The 21,311-nt window shown below is 42.7% G+C and overlaps 1 protein-coding gene across 20 annotated transcripts in view; it reads left to right on the top strand.

Annotated features, from left to right (window-relative positions):
* KALRN (kalirin RhoGEF kinase) overlaps nt 1-21,311 on the top strand; it is a 641,300-nt gene that overhangs the window by 548,096 nt on the left and 71,893 nt on the right. For 14 of the 20 annotated variants that reach the window (XM_034659631.1, XM_034659642.1, XM_034659663.1 and 11 more), the window contains 2 exons: nt 17,204-17,487; nt 18,717-18,821. In XM_034659631.1, coding sequence (XP_034515522.1) covers nt 17,204-17,487; nt 18,717-18,821 — 389 coding nt within the window. The remainder of the gene's footprint in view (nt 1-17,203; nt 17,488-18,716; nt 18,822-21,311) is intronic. The other 6 variants (XM_034659637.1, XM_034659670.1, XM_034659680.1 and 3 more) reach the window with 1 other exon arrangement.

The raw sequence follows: 21,311 nt of genomic DNA on the forward strand, positions 1-21,311 counted from the left end.
AAATAAATAAAATCTTAAAAAAAAAAAAAAGACATGGTTAATACAGCAGGCTAAGTGGCAGTAAATGGTACAGGGAAAATAAAGGGGGAAGGGAATAGGGACTGCCAACGTGGAGGGGTGGGATGTTGCAGTTTTAAATAAAGTAGTCAAGGGAGACCATGCTGGGAAGGTAGCATTTCAATGAAGACCTGAAGGCAGAAAAGAAAGGAGCCATATAGAATCTGGGGGAGAACTTTCTAGGCAGGGAGATTAGCAAGATCCGAGGTGGGAGCATACCTCATTGATAATGCCACCTAAAGCTTGGCCTGTTAGACCATAGCAGGAGGAATATAGTTGAGAACTCAGGTGACACGTAGATGTTGGAAACACAAGCTGATAGTAGGAAGAAATGAAGTGGCCTTACGTATGTGAGCTGTATATGGAGTATTTTGTCCAGAGACCAAATCTGAATATCCTGATATTTCTCATTCATCCATATTTGGTAAGATGTTTCTCCCCAAATCCTCGAAGAAGAAGAGGTGATTTTTTTTTAAGATTTTGTTTATTTATTTGAGAGAGAGAGAGAGCACAAGCAGGGGGAGGGGCAAAGAGAGAAGCAGACTCTCACCTGAGCAGGGAAACTCACGTGGGGCCTGATCCCAGGATTCTGGGATCATGACCTGAGCTGAAGACAGACACTTCACCGACTAAGCCTCCCAGGTGCCCTGAGGAAAAGGTGATTCTTGATGGAAAGGTGAATCCAGTTCAGGACAGATTTATCTGGTTGCACGCATGGATCAATCAGGAATTAATGCTCGTCAGTTAAAGTAAAATCATCCCTCACTCCAGCCTCTTTGAAAACCCTCCAATGGTTTCCCGTTGCTTTTAGGATAAGGTTCCAGCTTGCTGCCATGGCCTGCAAGGCTCTGGGTCCAGCTGCCACCTGCCTTCCCGGCTTCATTTCCTATCCCTCCACCCCCAACCAGTGCTCCAGCCACAAGAACTTTCTTCACATAACTTGGACATCCCAGACTTATTTTTGCCTTAGGATATCCACATAGATTGTACTCTTGGCAGAAGGCTTTAGCCCCATCTTTACATGGCTAGTTCCTTCTTACCATTCAGATCTCAGCTTACTCTCAGAGAGACTGTCACTGGAGCTAACTCTGAAGATTGTATCCAGGCTCTCTACAACTCATTAGCCAGTTTAATTCTCTAAATACTGTTCAACAGGATTGGACATATTAAAAACTCATGTGTTCGTTTATTATCTGACCCCACACCCAGCCCAACTAGAACATCAACTTGGCTTTGTCTCCTTTACTGAGATCGCCCAGCGTCAGGAGTGGCACCTGGCACAGAGATGGCAGTCAGGAAGCAGCTGCTGAATCAATGAGTAATAACACAGTATATTCCAAGTATAAATGTTCCATGAATGGACTGACAAGACCTAGCAGTTAAGTAATAAAGGAGCCATCATAATGGGGCCGGGTCTAGGCAGTCTTCTAGGAAAGGAGCACTCTTATGGAAAAAGTCTTATTGTGTATCTTTCCTATGAAGGACGTCTTCAGGGATACCTGTGGTGCTGGGTGATACCCCATCGCAATCATTGCTTATCATGAAGCTGGGGGTTCCAGCTCTAGAAAAGAGGAGATGGACTTGTCACCCTTGAGCAGGCATGGCCTTTGGTCCCAATGTGTAGTATTTGGCAGCAAAGTGGATTCTTTTTAAAAATATGAACATGCATGTCTTTAGCTGACTTGTCCTCTCCATTTTGCCATGCATGCCTCTTCTGACTATCCATGTCCAAAGTCTTCTCATGTTGACCTTACCTTGAAGACATCGGAGCTTTGACTCCTGTCCTAGGTGGATAAGTACCCTGTTCCCTACAAGTCCAGTGAGTACTCTGGATGTTTTTCCTGTTGGAAGGGAAGTTAAAAAACTGCTGGTAAATCTCAGAAACTAGCTCATATCTAGGGGACAAGGTGTCAGCTTGTCTTGCCTGCACCAAAGGCAGAGTGCTGGCTAAAGGGAATTTCTAGTCCCAAGTATGCAAATAACATACATGGTGTAAATAGGAAGTGACCTTTCTAAGGTCCTGTAGTATGATCTGGACTCAGCCTCTCTATCCTGCTCGTCATGCATCCAGGGTTTATTATTTGCTACAACAGTTAAGTAGCCCAATTCAGTGTTTTCTAGAGTAAAGGCCACCGTTGGAGCTTCTAAGGTTCTCACTAATCTACTCTCTTAACAGGTACTTGTCGTTTCTCTCATCTTTAACACTCTCAAACTTGACTTGAGAGGTAGGAAATGCCTTGCCATCTACCAGGATCAGGCCACCATTCTTCAACCTCTGCCTGTTTTAGCTGGTCACTCCCCGTACTCTAGACTCTGTAGCAACCAGCATTCTTTAGCATGATGATCTCTCTGTATTTACTAGTAAAATATTGTAAAGTTAACATAGCTGGCCAGCATTTTATGGCTTCAGCAAACCCACAGCACCATTTTCAGTGACAATTTCAAGATCTACAGAAGGGACTCATAGGTCGAATACAAACCTGACCCCAGATTAGCTTTCAGAATCCCCCTTTAGGAGTATCAATTTCATGTGGAAACTTCAGGTTTACTGATAACTATGCCCACAAGGCCAAAGTCAACTTTAAATAGCAAGTCAAAGCACAGCTTGCCCACTTTTAACAATCCAGTTCTAACCCTTTGCGCAGCTACCATTTTCATTATACATTGTTTAATCTGTTTTCCGTGGAGTAGAAATTTATTCTTCTCTCACACTTGTGACCAGGAGATTATTTCATGAATGAAATTGCATACTGTATGCAGGAGTTGATTTGTATCAGAGTTTTAAAACATCAGCACTGAGCAAATATGCAATTTAACTTGATGGATTAGAAAATTATGCCGGGGGGCACCTGGGTAGCGCAGTCATTAGGTGTCTGCCTTCGGCTCAGGGCGTGATCCTGGAGTTCCGGGTTCGAGTCCCACATCGGGCTCCTCCCCTGGGAGCCTGCTTCTTCCTCTCCCACTCCCCCTGCTTGTGTTCCCTCTCTCGCTGGCTGTCTCTCTGTCACATAAATAAATAAAATCTTTAAAAAAAATATGCCAGGGACAGACACCACCTTAACCGAGGGATCAAACTTAACATCACTAGAATTGAATCAAATCAATAGTGCGTGTCTCCTCACACGGTACATCGTTTTCAGGGGTATTCCTGCCAACAGTACACACTAAATCTAATCATAAGGCAACATCCAGACTGAGGGACGTTTTACAAAATAACTGCCCTACGCTCATAAAGATATCCAAGTCACGAAAGACGTGACCTTTTTCTATAAAGGACATCATTTGAACAATTGGCAACATTTGAAGAGAGTATCAATGTTAAATTCCTGAATTTGCTCATTGTACTGTGGTTATGTAAGAGAACAACCATGTTTTTAGGAAACATACGCTGAAGTACTTGAGAATCAAGAGGAATCTTCTTTGCAGCTTATTCTCAAATGGCTCAGAAAAGGGGAGAGCAAACAAGAGAAAGAGAGAAGAAAAAGCAAGCAGTAAACTGTTAGCATTTGGGGAATCTGGGTGAAGGGTGTATAAGAAATCTTTGTACTAATCTTACAACTTTTCTCTAAACCCAAAATTATGTCAAAGTAAAAAGTTTGAAAGAAATGAAGCCATGGGCTCATAGTTGTGAATCTCATCTGCAGGTAAGCCAGGCAGTGGTTTTCCTGGCCACGTGCATCTTGAGCATGGAGTCTGTGCTCTGGGTCTGAGAAGGCAGGCCCAGGAAGTAGGGCCATGAGGGCCTTGCTGCATGAAGAACAGGGCAGAGCAATGTAGAATGAGACGTTACTCTTGGTTAGGCAGCTTGGACTGAACTCAGCAAGGACCCAGAGGAAGACTCACTTGGCACAGGTGCTTGGGGGAAGCAGGGTCAGGTTAAGCCTGCAGGGTTTCAAACTATGTTAAGTCCAGGATATTTTGTACCTTAATACTTTCTCCCCCCCCCCATACACACACAATGTAGTTTTCCCAAAAAAGGACACTGAAAACACAGTTGTTGACCACCAGCCACTTGTTTCTTCCTCCAGGTATGCAGTTTCCCCTCTTCTTCCCTCGGGTTCCCTAGGAGAGTTTCCATTGCAACATTTTTAGTTAAGTAGTGCTTAATTACAGTCTTAAACTTTCCAGAGTCACCCTGCTTAGCTCTTTCCCTCCGCCTCTGTAATTAAGCTCAGCATAGCTACCTTTGGTTTAGGTTACTACTGTAAGTTGAATCCAGGACAGGCTTCCCACTGACTCCTGGGCAGACTCTGAGGTGATAGCACCTAAGTTGAAAATAACTGATCTCCTCCTTTGGTATTCATAGAGGTTTTGAGTTTGACTGGTAACCCTGCTGTTGGGATTCCATCCTCGGCTGCTGTCTATGACCCATTAACAGACTTCTGTAAATGGTCCGTGTTCCCCCTTGGAGAGTCATCATCTGCATGACAGGTTCATTAGCATAGTAAAGATTCCAAGAAGTCTTGCAGTAAAGAAACAGTGAACGATGTTTAGCCCATCTGAATTGTCTAAACAACACAGAACATCTTACGGAACAGGAAACACTAGTCTATATTGATAGGCACCTTGCTAAGTTTAAGAGACGAGCATCTCACCAACATTCCCTTTTTCTTAGAGGACTCTGGGCCTAAAAATACTCAGGCGCCAATGATTTATCTTTCTTCATCATTAGCTGTTCATCACCGGCCACTGAATGAGCTCCTCTATGCCCAAAGAGCATGCCCCAGCACTAGCTGGGGATGCAAAGACGGAGAACGTCTCTGTCCTCAAGGACTTTCCTAGAGTTAGGGAGGTGAAGGCATGTAAACAAGCATTGTCACTGCTAAATGAGTGGTACAAGAAGTAGTCTCACAGGAAAAGGAGAACATACTGGGCTTAGTCATCCAAGAAGTGCTAGGTAAGCTTTCGACAAGCAGAGAGGCTACAGGGTGATACGAGCAATGAGGGACGCAATGTGGCTGGTGCAGCAAACTGACTAAATGAACAATTAGACTGAAGTGGGGGCTTCATATAAAATAGTCATCTTCAAACTTGAGCATACATCAAAATTATTTGGAGGGCCTGTTAAGACACAGAGGGCTGGGCCACCCCCGTGGTTTCTGATTCAGTAGCTCCAGAATGGAACACAAGAATTTGCCTTTCTTCTTTTTTTTTTTTTTTTGGAATTTTTTTTTTATTATGTTATGTTAGTCACCATGCAGTACATCATAGTTTTTGATGTAGTGTTCCATGATTCATTGTTTGTGTATAACACCCAGTGCTCCATGCAAAACATGCCCTCCTTAATACCCATCACTGGGCTAACCCATGGAATTTGCATTTCTAAACAAGTTCCCAGATGATGTTTCCATTGTTGGTCTGGGGAACCACAGTTTGGGAAACTCAGATTATCAAAGAATAGAACCTCATAGAGCTGGAAAGGTGAGCAGGCCTGACCATGCAGTAGTTAAAATAGCAGGCTGGCAAGTTAGATTTTATTGATCAAGTGACTTTTACAGACCGAAGTCATTGTTCTGATAGCAGAGAGATGTCAAACGGATATGAAAAACAGATTAGATGCAGAGAAATCAGTTGAAGGCTGTAGCGTAGTTAAAGTAAGTAGATCTAAACGATCTGAATTAGGACAGCAACAATAGGAATAGAAAGAAAAATATCCATGCAGAAGTCTTTGTGAAGAAGAATCGGCTTGCAGGAGGTTAAATCTGAAAGACAGCCTTGCTCATCCTCTGAGAGAATCTTCAGTTACATTCGGTAATTTGTATCATGTTAGGTTGAGTTTTGGGAGTATTACTAGGGTTGAACTTGTTTGTGTTCTCACAAACAGAAAAGTGCAAAATGTTACTATTTAAGTGAATAGGTTAAAATGTTTAATGGAACTTATTTAACCAGCTTGAAAGTTTATTTGAAGGTCGAGGAGAAAACTTGGGTGTAGATATATCCTGGACTGGACGGTGGCCTGTTTTCATCAGAGAAATTTGTTTTACCTGCCGGATATGGAGCTTGGGAGGGCTGAAAATGAGGCCGTAAGGAGATGGCTACCCCAGGCTTGGGACTGGGCAGATGCCCTGGGTCATGATTTGATGACCTCCTTGTGCTCATGATATCTTTATTGATGAATGCCGATCTCAGATGACCTCAGTTCCTGCTTCCGCCGATTCTTGTTGCCCTATCATAAGTAGAAACCACTTCTCAAATAAAAGTCTGTGTTTAAGTTTTTATATGAACATGGCAATATCCTTGTTTCAGTCTGGATTTGTCAAGTTTCACCATGCTTTTTTGTTGGTTATGTTTTGAGCAGTTCAGAAGCCCTTTAGGAGAATTTTCTACACTACTCTGTAGAAGAAATGTGCATTCCCTCTCCAGAGCTGTGGACAAGCCTGGGAGAATGAAATGGGTATATAAATGGAAATAATGTCTAGAATGTTTACTCTTGCAAGAGCAGCAGATACGCTTTCACTGACTTTTGGTGATCTGATATGTCAAGTTTCAGAATCCACCCCTGAAATATAGAGAGAATTTTTAGTCCTTGGCTTCCAAAGGCCACCAAGAGGGTAGTGAATCAAGTGAGTCAGTGTGGCAACAACGTCACAGCAATGGCCTTGTGTGTTTAGAACATGTCTATCTGGGATGGGAGGAAGGCGCTGACTCATTGCCCTCTGAGGGCTCTCCTCCCTCTGTCTCTGGCTCAGAGAGAATATTACACAGGGGAAACTAAGGCCAAGGAGACTATGAAGACAACCAGTTGGAAACAGCCGTTTTACCTTCTGTTTCCAAAGGTGTTCTGATGGGAATCTAAGTGGCAGGGGAGGCACTGAGGGAGCCAGCAGTAGTTGAGTGAGATCTGGACTGAATTAGAATAGAATTCGAAAGAGCTTATCTAGATTGAAGCCTGAGGTCCTGGCTTTCACCCCCGTGGAGATTGTTTAGTCTGTTGGAGAAGACCTTGATATTAAGAGCTAGTGTCCCCACGAGCCGTGAAGATGAAAAGAATTCCTGCCCTACGTGGATGCCACTGGATTGGGAATCCCTGTGGCTCAGATCTCTGTACATTCTACCAGGTAGGATCCCCACTATAAAGAAGTGAAGGGGACAAGGGAGTAGAAATGAGCTATCATCTGTCTGTTGAGCTCAGTGCAATGTGCTGTCGAGGCTCAGAGTGATGCTTCATTTTGTGCTCTCTGTTTAATGGGGAAAATCAGACACAAAAGGTCCAAATCCATAGCGATTTAGATGTAAAAAAAAAACATTATAAAAAAACACGTGAAGTCTGAGTAAAGTGGTGAGATAAAAAATGGTGGGTTGGCAAAGGACTCATCTCAGAAGACATTCCTGAACTAAGTATAAAAGCAGTATAGCAAGCAGGAGGCAGGGGTGTGGACTACGCGTTCGAGACTTCAGTGTTGTTGAAGCCGAGAGGTGTTTGCCAAGTTTAGTCTAAAGTTGTGGTAGGGGCAAATTGCAAGGGCAACAAGTTTCCTACTGTTAAGAAACAATGTTTCTGGACCAAGCTGCTCCTCCCCCTTCCCCCTGTCCTGTTGCTGTCCCTGTAGCAGCTTTCTTCATCCTCTGGCACCAGGTGGTCCAGACATGAGAATGGCCGACCAGATGGTTTGGTGGGAAGCCAGTCATTCCAGGAACTGGTAATGCGCAGCCTTAGGACCTCAGCTAAACATGCAACCAGGAGATTAGGTCTCATCAGCGTTCCACTGAAAGACCTGTCAGAGTCATTATCTTACGCCGTGAGAGATCTCTTAATGCTTACTGTAGGTTTTGTGCTGTCCCTGCTTACAAACAATTGGATTTATGTATTTATTACCCAAAGAATTTGTATCCTTGACCTTTCCATCATCCCCTTCTCTAGATGTGCAATTTCCAATGTGAGAAAAATGTATATATGATACTTTTATAATGCTTATATTAAGTAAATTATTTATAGGAAGCTGAAGAAAACAGGAGTATTAGGCTTTCTAATCTCTGCAGACAGACGTATTGAAATGCATTTGCCTTATATAGCTCAAGCCACGGAAGGCAATAGGATGAGTTTATAATTATTCCAGTATCATTGGAACTAAAGCCAGACAAAAGAACAGGAGGTTAAAGGACTCCTCTATAAATATCTAGTGGAGTCTTTGTGTTTTCTTCTGATTTCATCCATTGGAGCCAAAGCTTCCAATAGAGTGTTATAAATACCAGGGGGACATTTATAGACCCATTGACCATCTAGATATAACAGGTATGATTAACATGGAGCAACTAGACTCTATCTTTTAGCAATTACATAAATTACAATATGTAAAAGTCTTTTTGAATACCATCACTGAACTCCAGAAGACTAGACTGAAAATGAGTTTTTTGTTCTGGAGTTGTTGTGTATAGAAAATGGTAGGCCAACTTAGTGAGTTCATCGAGGGTACTCACAATCCACTGCAAGCTTGGGTGACCTTACATGTGTGTATGCTCTCTGCAGTCCCAGCCTCACCCTTCCAAGCACACTGTTCCTGGTCTTTGGGCATGGTAGCCCCTCTAAACTAATAGAACTCTCTTCTCTTTTTGTCTAAGAGGTAGTAATCCTTTATTTTCAGCTTAGCTTACTTTGAGGTCAGTGTGAGGAAGGCTGATAAATCAGTGTTTTGTGATTAGAGAAATAGTGGATGGCCGTACTGTGGAAGCAGCCAAAGGCGTTTGACATTTCCTACCTACGCATTCTGTGATGACTTGTGTAAAATGCATTCTGCTTTCAGAATAGTTTTACAAATTTTACACCAGACTGTAAAGGGTAAAAGCTTTTTTTAAAGGTGTTATATAAAAGTGAAATAAATACAAGTTGAAACTTTTTAAAGGGAAATTGAATTTATAAATGGCCTGTATTCGATATGGCAAATTTCTAGTATATTCAGTTACTACCCATTTGTATATAGTTATCTTCTATTTTGGTAGCTAAAGAAGGTCTGTCCAAGCGAAGAAGGACAATGTTTGACCTAGACAGTGGACTTGTTGGGACGTGTTCAAGTGCACATACTCTCATGGGCTTTGTTCCATTTCTCCTCTTCATGTCATGCAGAAAGCTCTCATCTCCTGTACTGCTTGGAAACATGCTATTGTGATGAAAATACCTGAAATTATGGAGCCCTTGCCCCAAGGCTGAAACTGATAACACTGATGTGTTTATTCTAACCCCATGATGGTATTTGAGACCCTAACCTCAACAGTTTTTCAATTGCCTGGTGATAAAATCCATCTGAAACTCCCATTCTGAGAAACACCTTATAGATAAGGAGGCATGTGCCCTTTCCAGGGAATAGTCTGTGCTGCTTAAACTCCCGAAGAGCGGGAAAGGGAAACAACCATGGCCAAGTAGCCCAAGAATATGGCCACCTTATTCTCAGACAAGATTTCAGGCACTGGTCATAAGAGTGGTTCCCTGAAATGAAAAGGGAGAAGGACCCAGAATGGAAGCTGGTAGCATTAAGTGTTTCTTTGCTTTTAGGAGGCATGAATCTTTGAAGCTAAAAAATGGCCTTAAATCATTTAGTCTAGGCTTTAGAAGGACGTAAGATAGAATGAAGGAACAGAGTTTATAGGGAATAAACTCAAAATCATGGAATTTAGGGAGCTTTTTATGGTTTTATTGATTTTTATTTAACTTATGTCTTGTTTCTATGAGTCTAAAGTGTTCTAAGCACTTTAAAAATATTAACTCCTTAATCCTAATAGCAATCCTATGCGGTAGACACTAATATTATCTTCAGTTACTGATGAGGAATCTGAGATACAGAGAGGTTAAGTAAATGGACCAGAGTCACACAGCCAGCCAGGGGTGGCTTTGAGTGTATCCTGTCTAATCTGTCTGAGCACTGCCCAGCTAGTTAGCAGCATAGCAGGGCCAGAAGCCAGCTCCCCTCTTTGTTGCAGTCCACTGATTGTGGCTTGTTCTGAGGTCATTTAAGCAAGGCAGGCACATGATGCCAGGAGAGTTTCTCTTGTAATCAATTTCAACAAAATATCATGGAGAAATAAATATTGAGGTCAAGAATTCTCCAGTCATTGGCTAAGCTTTGGAATGTATTGTGTGACCAAGCGGCATGTCTTCTCAGGTGTTAAGGAGGAAATGAGGTGGGTTAGAGAGGTGGCTTGGGAATTGAAGAAAGTAGGCATAAAAATTAGTGTGTGAGTCTGCACTGGTTGCCTGTTAGTTTTTTTATTTATATTTTCTTGATTTCATTAGTATCTTTATACTCCCATGACCAATCAGGTAAGCTGTGCCACTCAGAGCCCGTAAAGTTGGACCTTTAACCTCAGAGATTCCCCCGACAAATTTCCTATTTTCCCAGTTTGTGGCTGAGATACGAATTATAGAATGCATTTCCTACTGATCTAGAGGCACTGGTTTGTACCTTTTTGTTTCTTCTTGAGACATTCTGCTTTATTTTTTTTTAATAATTTTTATTTTGTTATATTAGTCACCATACAGTACATGCCCAGTTTTTGATGCAATGATCCATGGTTCATTATTTGCGTATAACACCCAGTGCACCATGCAATATGTGCCCTCCTTAATACCCATCACCGGCCTATCACAATCCCCCATGCCCCCTCCCCTCTGAAGCCCTCAGTTTGTTTCCCAGAATCCACAGTCTCTCATGGTTCATTCCCCCTTCTGTTTACTCCCCTTCATTCTTCTCTTCCTTCTCCTACCGATCTTCCTATTTCTTATGTTCCATAAATGAGTGAAACCTTATAATTGTCTTTCTCTGCTTGACTTATTTCACTTAGCATTATCTCCTCCAGTGCTATCCATGTTGCTGCAAATGTTGGGTAAACGTTCTTTCTGATGGCTGAGTAGTATTCCATTGTATATATGGACCACATCTTCTTAACCCAGTCATCTGTTGAAGGGCATCTCAGCTCCTTCCACAGTTTGGCTATTGTGGACAATGCTGCTATGAACATTGGGGTGCATATGGCCCTTCTCTTCACTACGTTTGTATCTTTGGGGTAAATACCCAGTAGTGCAATGGCTGGATCATAGGGTAGCTCAATTTTTAACTTTTTAAGGGACCTCCACACTGTTTTCCAAAGTGGCTGTACCAACTTGCATTCCCACCAATAATGTAAGAGGGATCCCCTTTCCACATCCTCTCCAACATTTTTTGTTTCCTGCCTTGTCAATTTTTGCCATTCTAACTGGTGTAAGGTGGTATCTCAAGGTGGTTTTGATTTGAATTTCCCTGATGGCTGATGATTTTGAACATTTTTTCATGTGTCTGTTAGCCATTTGTATGTCTTGATTGGAAAAGGTGTCTGTTCATATCTTCTGCCCATTTTTTGATTTGATTATTTGTTTCACGTGTATTGAGTTTGAGAAGCTCTTTGTAGATCTTGGATACTAGTCTTTTATCTGTAGTGTCATTTATAAATATCTTCTCCCATTCTGTGGGCTGCCTTTTAGTTTTTTTGACTGTTTCCTTGGCTGTGCAGGAGACATTCTGCTTTAATTTCAATTTATTTCCTTAAAGTATGTGCTTTCAATTAGGAAGAAGACATTTACTTTTTCCAGAGGAAAATTATATGCTAATGTACATAATTAAGCATCAAGGAGAATGCAGGAAGATAAGAATTTTTTTCTTTTTTTTAAATCAAGATATAATTGACATTATATTAGTTTCAGGTATACAACATAATGATTGAGAATTTGTATATATGGTGAAATGATCACTACAGTAAGTCTGCTTAGCATCCATCACCACACACAGTTAAAAGTTTTTCTTTCCTGTGATGAAAACTTCTTAGATTTACTCTCTTAGCAACTTTCAGATACATAATACAGCATTACTCACAGTAGTCACCATGCAGGACATTACATCCCCATGACTTATTTATTTCATAACTGGAAGTTTGTGTCTTTGGACTTCCTTCACCCATTTTGACCCCCAATCTGTTCTCTGTATCTATGAGTTTGCTGTTTTTATTCCCTTAGATTCCACATAAAAGTGAGATCATACAGTCTTTATCTTTCCATCTGACTTATTTCATTTAGCATAACGCCCTCAGGGACCATCCAGGTTGTCACAAATGGCAGGATTCCCTTCTTTTTTGTGGCTAAATAATATTCCAATGGCCACATGTACCACATTTCCATATTCATTCATCAAGTCGCCTCTGTCTTGGGTATTGTAAATAATGCTGCACTTAATACAGGGGTCCATATATCTTTTCAAGTGTTTTCATTTCTTTCAGATGAATACCCAGAAGTGAAATTGCTAAATCATGGGGTGGTTCTGTTTTTAATTTTTTGAGGAACTTCCATACTGTTTTCCATAGTAGCTGCACCAGTTTGCATTCCCACCAACAATGCACAAGGATTTCCTTTTCTCCACATCCTCACCAACACTTGCTATCTCTTATCTTTTTGAGAGTAGCCATTGTAACAGGTGTGAGATGGTATCTCATTGTGGTTTTGATTTGTATTTCCCCGATGATTCATGATGTTGGGCGTCTTTTTACGTGTCTGTTGAACATCTGAATGTCCTCTTTGGAAGGTCTATTTAGATCCTCTGCCCCTTTTTTAAATCAGGTTGTTTGTTTTCCATTGACTTGTATGAGTTCTTTATATATTTTGTGTATTAACCCCTTATCAGATACATGACTTGCAAATTTTTCTCCCATTTGGTAGATTGCTTTTTCATTTCGTTGATGATTCCAAAAGACAAGAAGTCATATACGCAGTTGGTGGGAGTAGATCAGAGGGCAAGCTGACAGTAACTAGTGAAGGTGGCGAGGTGTCTTCTGTAAAGGGCAGCAGGTCTGCCTTCAGATACGTGCTCTGGATGCTTTGGAGTTTAGAGCAGTGTGTGTTCTCCTTGGTGTGTGATCTGCACGTTGTAAAGGTTTGTCAGCCATTTGTTTCTAGTCCACAGGGAGATACAGGTACAGAAAGTGAGAATAAGCATGTAGAAGCTTTTATAGCAATTTGATACTTCCACCACATCTAAGAGTGTGACTTTGTGTTTTATAAAAGTATTGATCTGAAACAAATTGAAAATAAGAAAATGGGTCCTTGACTCCCTGACCACAGGTAGTTTGGGAAACAACGCCCTTAGGAATTCTCCCAAATAAACAGAGACCTGTACAGGACTGCTTCAAATAAGTGTGTGTGTGTGTGTGTGTGTGTGTGTGTGTGTGGGTGTGCATATCAACCTAAATATCCATCCTTAGAAAAATGTGTTGCAAACACCATGGTACGTCCTATGAGAGAATGCTATTCAGTAATTAAAATGAATGAACTAGAGCTGCGTGACTGAACGTGGATATATCTCAGATAATTTTGAATTAATGAGCACATTGCAAAATGATGTCTATATTATGATAATTATATAAAATTTTAAAAACACAAAATAATACTATATTTCCATACAAAATAGATGGCTAACAACGTGGACAGAAAAGGTGCACACCGACTTCATAAGAGAATTTAACTCTGAGAAGGGAAAACGGTGGATAGGATTGTAAATGGGGAAAAAAGTTTAAACTTTCAACTATATTGTATAATATTTGATTTCTTTTTTTTTAAGCTGAAGCAAATATGGCAAAAAAAAAAGTTTACATTTATCATATCTAGGGTGGTGGGTACCTGGTTTGTTACATTTTGTTCTATATTTTTCTCTATCTTAAAAATATCTCCTAGTAAAACCGGCCTCAAAATATGATTTTTTTTCTGATCCAGAAAGCAAGTTGAACATGCTAGACGTTCCCCAACATTTGGGGAACTTGATTACCTACGATGCCCTGGGACACATTCGTCTTCCCAGTGACCTAAAACCAGATATTAGCTGTATGTGCAGCTTTTGTGCCTCAGAGGGCTGCAGAGGAAACATTAATTCAGAGCCCTGGGGCAGATGTGAAGATGGATTCTGGTCCTAGCTCTGTGACAAACTCATTTCTGACAATGGATTTCTCATATTTAAACCTTCATTGCCTTATCCATGAAATGAGACTGAGACGGTTTTCAGCATTAAAAATTTATAACATATAAATTATATATAAATGTATATTTGAAATGTTAAATGGACTAGCAGTTTGGTCCTCCTTTTCCAATAATCATGGAGGCTAAAACAATACATGGAATGAATGCAGACGTAGGAATAAGATTAATATATGTGCAGTGGATGGGGTGCCTGGGTGGCTTAGTCGGTGAAACTTCTGCCTTCAGCTCAGGTCATGATATCAGAATCCTGGAATCAAGCCCCTCATCAGGGTCCCTGGTCAGTAGAGAGTCTGCTTCTGCCTCTGCCCACCCCCCACTTGTGCTCTCTCTCTCTTCTCGCTCTCTCTTTCAAATAAATAAAATCTTTAAGTGTGTGTGTGTGTGTGTGTGTGTGTGTGTGTATACATACACACAGTGGAGTCAGATCTGGATTTAAGTCTTGTCTCTCTCCCATTCACCAACTATGAGCCTTAGTTTCCTGAAACCCTCTGATCTTCTGTTTCCTATGACGAGCGTCATAATCAATAGCATCCACCTCAGCTTGGAAAGGTGTGAGAGCAGTCCTGTTGTTGCAGTGGTTACAAATCAGTTACTTGACTTTCATGCCTGCAAAGGCACTAGAATAAAATCTCAAACAGCTAATTGCAGTCATCTTGCAAAGATGGGATGAGCATAGCATGCCAATTAGTCTTTAAAGCAATAATAAAGAAACTACAAATTTTCTAAACTAAATAGTGCCACATTTTTTAAAAGCATTCATTCAAAGTACTTTAGTAAATTTCTCATCTCAAGAAAAAAGATTGTAACTATGTGAGGTGATGAATGTTAGCTAAACTTATAGCACTGATTATTTCACAATATATGCAAATATCAAATCATTATGTTGTACACCTTGAACTAATACAATGGTATATGTCAGCTATATCAAAACTAGAAAATAAAAACAAAAATAGGCAAACAAAAAACAGCAAAGTGATTTAGAAATGGGCCTGTCTCAATTCAGGACCCTAATTAGCTGAATTATAGATGGCTTCCGATGCTTGAATTCTCTTTATGCGGGCTGTGATTGAATGGCCCTAATTGTTTACACAGAATAAACTTGAAACAACAAAAGTGAGAACATGCTTGATTTTTAATTTGTACTTTGTAATGTGTACTCTTGCCATTCGTTTGTACAAAATGCCCCAAAGCAGAACCATATGACAATAGGGAATGACAGTCAGTCAAGATTTGCATTTGTCAATTTCAAAGTCAGGCTATGTTTTGTGATGGAACAGAGAATTTGGACTAGGGCACAGTTAATGTGGTTAGGCCTCTAGTTCTGCTGACCCAGTATGTGCTGATTAAGTTTTGAAGGCTTGGTTTTATAGAGCCATGCCGTATCCCAGGGGTCTGGTAAATGAAAAGCTTTTGCAGCTTATCAGCAGAAAGATAAGAGAAAGGCCCTGGTTCCACCACCAGTGAGGGGAGATGTTGATCACCCAGGCTTCTGAGAACAGGAGTTTGACCCACACCAAACACTTCAGAAATAATGTCAACATACCCAGGACCACAGCCAGCAAGGAATTCCCTGAGATAAGATTACAGTGTTGTCCTTAAAGGGATGCCAACCAAGTCAGCGGATCCCCAGATATTCCCTGAGCAGAGCAACTCTGTAAATATCCTTTATACCAGGGACTTTAGGACCTCGGTGTTTGGGCTTCTGGATGCAGACATTCAGGTGTTGTTTTCCAAAGTACACACAAAACTTTAGCATCGTCAAAGTCAGTCCCCACAGGGTCAAGAGCCTGAGCTTGGGGCCCTCAAGATAGGCCCCTTGTAGAAGCTAGAGACAGCTGTTTGTTGGCAAAAGTATTCATTCACCTTCCTTCAGGATTTTGTTTCTTCTCTACTAGCTATGTCTAGGCCAGAGGACCTGTAAAGCCAGGTTTGTCCTCAAGACCAGGTCTAGGATAAAGTCATTATAGGAAAAGGTGATTCTGTCTTTGAGAGGAGTGGGTGTGAAACACCATTGCAGTAATTTATTTCAATACCTAGTCATGGGTTTGGTTTAAGTATCAGTCTGCAAACCGGCACAGGGACAGTGGGCCCACGAGGGGTCGAGGCAGAGCTGGCAGGGATTCTCCCAAGACCATTTTGGTCATGAGAAACAGGAGATACAGAGAGGTAACTCACCTTTGATTTGTCATCCATGTGCCTCTTGCTCTGCAATGCCTCACATTGGTTCCTCTGTCCCCTTTGCATCGCCCTACTGTGGCCTTCTGGTTCTGACCCCTCCTTCCCAGGGCTATGCTGTATATAGTGACCAGATTAATTAACAACAACAAAAAAAAAACCCTTTTTATTGTGTCATTTCCCAGGATAGTCTCACAATAAAGGTCAGACACTTCTAGTTTATTATTAAATGTCCTCACTAATCTTTCTGTCCAGTTTCTCTTTCTCCATCAAACCTTTCTTTCATGCAGAGGATCTCCTTATGGGCTGTGTTAACTTGTTTTTCAGTATTCGTGCTTTGGTTCCTGCTGTCTCTCCCTTTTAGAATTCCTTCTCCCCTTTTCTTCTACTCAGACACATCTCTGCCATTAAACCCTTTCAGACCAATCTCGCCCACGCCCACGTTGGTCTGACCTTCCTCTGAACTCTGCTAGCTTATCACCTAGAGTCCATACCAGCCCTGTGGCAATTAGTCACATTCTACTCTGTGAATATGGCTTTGTTTTGTACGCTCTTTCTTGCTCTTTCACTCTTCTCTCTCTTTCTTTGAGTGTGTGTGTGTGTGTGTAGCTAGATAAGGTGTCTTTGACAATAAAACCTAGGTCTTAAATGTCTTTAAAATATACTACCTAATAGATGCTTCATGACATTGTTATTGGTTGGTAATTCTTGCTTAGGATCTTGATTTTTTTTCCATGAGGGTAGGAGTCTTTGTCTTCTGTTAGCTTGGATATCCACAGCAACCAGAGCAGTGCCTTGCACATTAAAAATTGAGTGAGTGTCAACTGTTAACCTCTAGAGAGGGTTGCCTTGACCAGGGTCTGCAGCTGGCCCTGACATTCTGCCTTGTGTCCCAGCTTCCTGAGGTTGGAACTGTCTTACTCCCAGCCGCACCCCCGCCCCCAACTGCCCCTGACATGGCTGTGCCTGTCTGTTCTTTCTCCTCAGATGCATACTCTCATTCCTCAAGTGAAAACGGAGGCAAGTCTGAGTCGGTCGCCAACCTGCAGTCTCAGCCCTCCCTGAACTCCATCCACAGCTCCCCCGGGCCCAAGCGTTCCACCAACACCCTTAAGAAGTGGCTGACCAGTCCCGTGCGCCGGCTCAACAGTGGGAAAGCAGATGGAAACATCAAGAAGCAGAAGAAAGTACGAGACGGCCGGAAGAGCTTCGACCTGGGATCTCCCAAGCCTGGGGATGAGACGACCCCTCAGGGAGACAGTGCCGATGAGGTACTTACACATGGCCCTGGAGCCTCCAGGAGGAGGCGGCTTCTGACCTACATCCTTCTGGAGTTTTGGGAGGCCTCCTTCCATGGGTGCTGTAAACCCACCAGTCTCTAGTCCCCAGTAGATTGTGTTCTTGAGCCCAAATGATCAGAGTTTTTGTACTAACAAGACCTTGCCAGTCTGATGTGTAATCAATTCGGAGACTGACTAGCACCTAGAATTTCCAGCAAATAGACAACATTTTGCCAGATTTGGAGATAGGGGCCTGGGCCCAAGGGGAGCCATTTGGTCACCTAATCCCCTGCTTCTAAGGACTACATCAAAACCTGCTAGTTAAGAATAAGAATAAAAGCAGTTAGACCATTTCTCTTGGAAGGAGAAGGCTGTGTTGGGAGAGTATAGCTGTTTTCAAGTATCTAGAGCAGTGCCGCATATCAAGGGGAGTAGACAACTCCAGGTTGCTCCAGAGGGGAGAGTTATGGCTCACAGGTGAGAGTTTACAGAAGGCAAGATTGCACCTCAAAGAAGAACTTTAATGGAGGCCCACCAGTGATGAAGTGAGCTGTCATGAAAGCGAATAAACACCCGTGCTAGAAGGGTCTGGGATGCCATATGACCTCACATAGTAGTTGGAGAGATCCCTGTATTAGCTGAGAGGTCAGACGGTGTGACCCCTGAAGTCCCTTTCAGAGCTGAGATTCTGTAATCAAAATACAGTGGGTGTGTTTTAGTTGAGGGAATGAGAGCCGTTTTTTTTCTGGCCAGCTAACCTGCTGTAATCACTGATGTGGCTAAGTGATTCTTCCTGCTGTGTAACCAGACTCTGTGTGTAATTTTATGCTATCTGCCACTTCCCCCTCTGAGAATGACAGTAGAGCCTGGTGATACTCAGGTTGTCGCTGAATCATCCTTCAAAAGCTAAAAAGTTAGGTTCTGTCTGACCACTCTCAGATTTTTCTATTCCTGACTGATTAATGAGGTAGATGTTTCTCGTGTGAGTGTGAGTATGAGTGTGTGTGTGTGTGTGTGTTTTCCCCCATTTGAACCTCACTGTCCTTTGAGATAAGAAGGTGCACCCATTCCACAGAGGACAGTGGGGCTGAAAAAATAAAGATGTGTTGAAGAAGGAGGGTATCTTATATACTGCTTTTTTAAAAATTCTAAATCCTGAACCATTGGTATCTTTATATGAAACATAGGACTGTATGACTAATGCTGCTCTTTTGTTCTAGAAGAACAAGAAGGGTTGGGGCGAAGATGAGCCAGATGAAGAGTCGCACACCCCTCTCCCTCCTCCTATGAAGATCTTTGACAATGACCCTCCACAGGACGAGATGGTAGGATTTCTTTACTTTCTCACTTGAAAGAACAATGTATAATACATGTGGTTTTGTCATGTGTGTATGGTGAGGGTAGTAATACTCTCTCTCCCTTGTTATCTCTCTGAATCCATAGTGATGTGGATTCCATCTATATTTGGTAGGTGTCCCCTCCCCCCGCCTTGGAAGTCTGACTTCATTCTGGGCAGGCAGTGCAGGGGCACGTGCAGAAGTCCCAGAGTGGGAATCTGATTGGGGTCTCGTCCTGTTGAGGAAGGGTGATGGCTCTGTCTTTGGAAGCTGCAGATCCTAAAGGGAACTATTTGTCTCAAAACAAGTCTGAGGCGGTCAGGCCATGATCGCTTTGTTGCACCTGACTTCTGAACTTTGTCTTAGCTGCTCGTTTTCCCTATACTCAGCGCTAAAATCCAGAGAACAGTAGCTTCTGGTCAAGCCCAAATTCTGCAAGCACTGCAGGAGGGACGGAGATGCTGTAAGGGGGGGGCAAGCAGGGGGGTTGCTGACAACAGTGGGAAAACCTAAGTGCAGGTTGCCACGTGCTTGCTCTTAGAAAATCCCTGACTCGTGAGCACGCAGAGGCTCACCAGTGCCTGAAGCGTGGGTGTCCACGTGGCCTTGAATCGCCCGACGAGCACCCTGATTGCTCTAGAGGCTCAGTTTGGATGTGCTGCCCGGTACCGGCCGAGGCCCGGGGCTGCGTTAACCACCCACTCCGTCACTCATTTGCCTAGCAGCCCCTGCTTTCACCACAGTGCGTTTTTCCCGCCTTCTGTTCGTGTCACTGCCCCCTTGGACTCTGCAGGTTTTAACTGTCCTTTACATTTTCTTTTCAGAGTAGTTGTGGTGGTGGTGGTGGCTTAGCCGTCCCTCCGGGGTCTCCTTGTGTTCCCTGCTGTTCCACCTTTCGGTGGTACGGCCTCTTCTGGGGCGGTGGGGCCAGCAGAGGTGGGGAGCAGATCTTACACCACCACCCGGGATACGGTTCAGAAAGTCCTGCTTGCAGATGCTTCCGCATGTCCGGTGATATCCCCGTTCTTGTGTTCACTCCCCCTGCTTTGTATTTGGATCACGAACCCACAGACATTAGTTGGGGTCTTCCGGGGTGCCACGCAAGAGGGAGAGCCTCTAGGAACAGGACAGTGACTAAGGCGCCCCCCTCTGTGACTCAGCCCGGAGCAGGGCACGGTGGCAGCCCTCCTGCGGTGATGGTGGTGGCCCGGACTCTTCACTGTTGGAAGGACAAGTAGCCGGAAGCACGGCACGATGCCCATCCTGGATTCCCAGGAGCAGAAGTGCCCGCGCTTCACACTGAGGTCAGGGCGGGAGCCAACCTGCTGTGTTCCCAGAGGCCTACCCTTGTAAAATGTTCCACTAACAGTGATAGCCTGTGTGGGGCGGAGGACGCTCCTGTCACAGCGCCGGCCATCCCACACGGCCCTCCTCACCAAGGCACCAGCTGACACACGATAAGGAAAGGTCATGAACCCTCCCCCTCGAATTCCCTCAAACACAACTTGTTTTGGGGAAGAGGATGTTATGTTGTTTCTGGATAATCTTTAACTGAAAATGCGGACTACCCCAGACATTTGTGTGGCCTTCTCGTTAGCCAGAAAGAGGGCAGGTGGCAACAGTCCCTTTGTGGACACATTTACCCTTCTCAGCCCTGCCTGTTTGATTTCTGTGCATTTGTTTTTCTGAAATATTTGGGGAGCCTCAGAACTTCCAGCAAATGGAGTTGAACATATTGAAATAAGTTTTCCCAACAGTCTATAAGGAAGTTTTTAGTCTACTGATTGTAATGTTACACAATCGCCTTAGTTCTCCATGTTCCCTTCTAATATTTGTTCATATGCATGTATGTTTTATTTTTATTATAATTTTAATATGCACTTAATACGTTCAGTATCTTATTTAATATTTTTTAAGAATCTTATTGATTTTACCTTCATAACTATAATTTTAATAGCTGAGGAAAGTATTTCCCTTATTTGATGTATCATAATTTGCTTGACCAGTCTGTTTTGGGACATCCTGGGTTGTTTCCAGTTTTGCTACCCCAGATAACACTGCCACAGATCACTTTGTACATACAGCATTTGTTCTTTTGACTTCTGTCCTTGGGATAAGTTCCCAGGGGTAGGATTACTAAATCAAAAAGTTGATAGCTTGGATTTCCAAACAGACTTAAGCTCCTTTCCTACATTCCCCAGAAGAGAAAAAACAGTGTTGTTATATCTCTCTTAATTATTATTTGACTTTGTTTTACCCCATCTCAGAAACAGAGACCTAGAGTAACTCTTAAATTAGACACCAAATAGCTTCCTTTTTGAAACTCTTCCCCCTAACGTAAGGGACAAACTTGAAGCCAGAGCATGGCCAGGACATCCAGCTTTTTACCCCTGGGGTGATCGGTGTCAAAGGAGCATGTGTCCGGGGCCCTGGGAGCACATTTGCCCTCTGCTTTGCTGTGCCAGGGGGAAAAGCTCA

Source organism: Ailuropoda melanoleuca, chromosome 1, assembly GCF_002007445.2.
Source record: "Ailuropoda melanoleuca isolate Jingjing chromosome 1, ASM200744v2, whole genome shotgun sequence".
Lineage (NCBI taxonomy): Eukaryota > Metazoa > Chordata > Mammalia > Carnivora > Ursidae > Ailuropoda > Ailuropoda melanoleuca.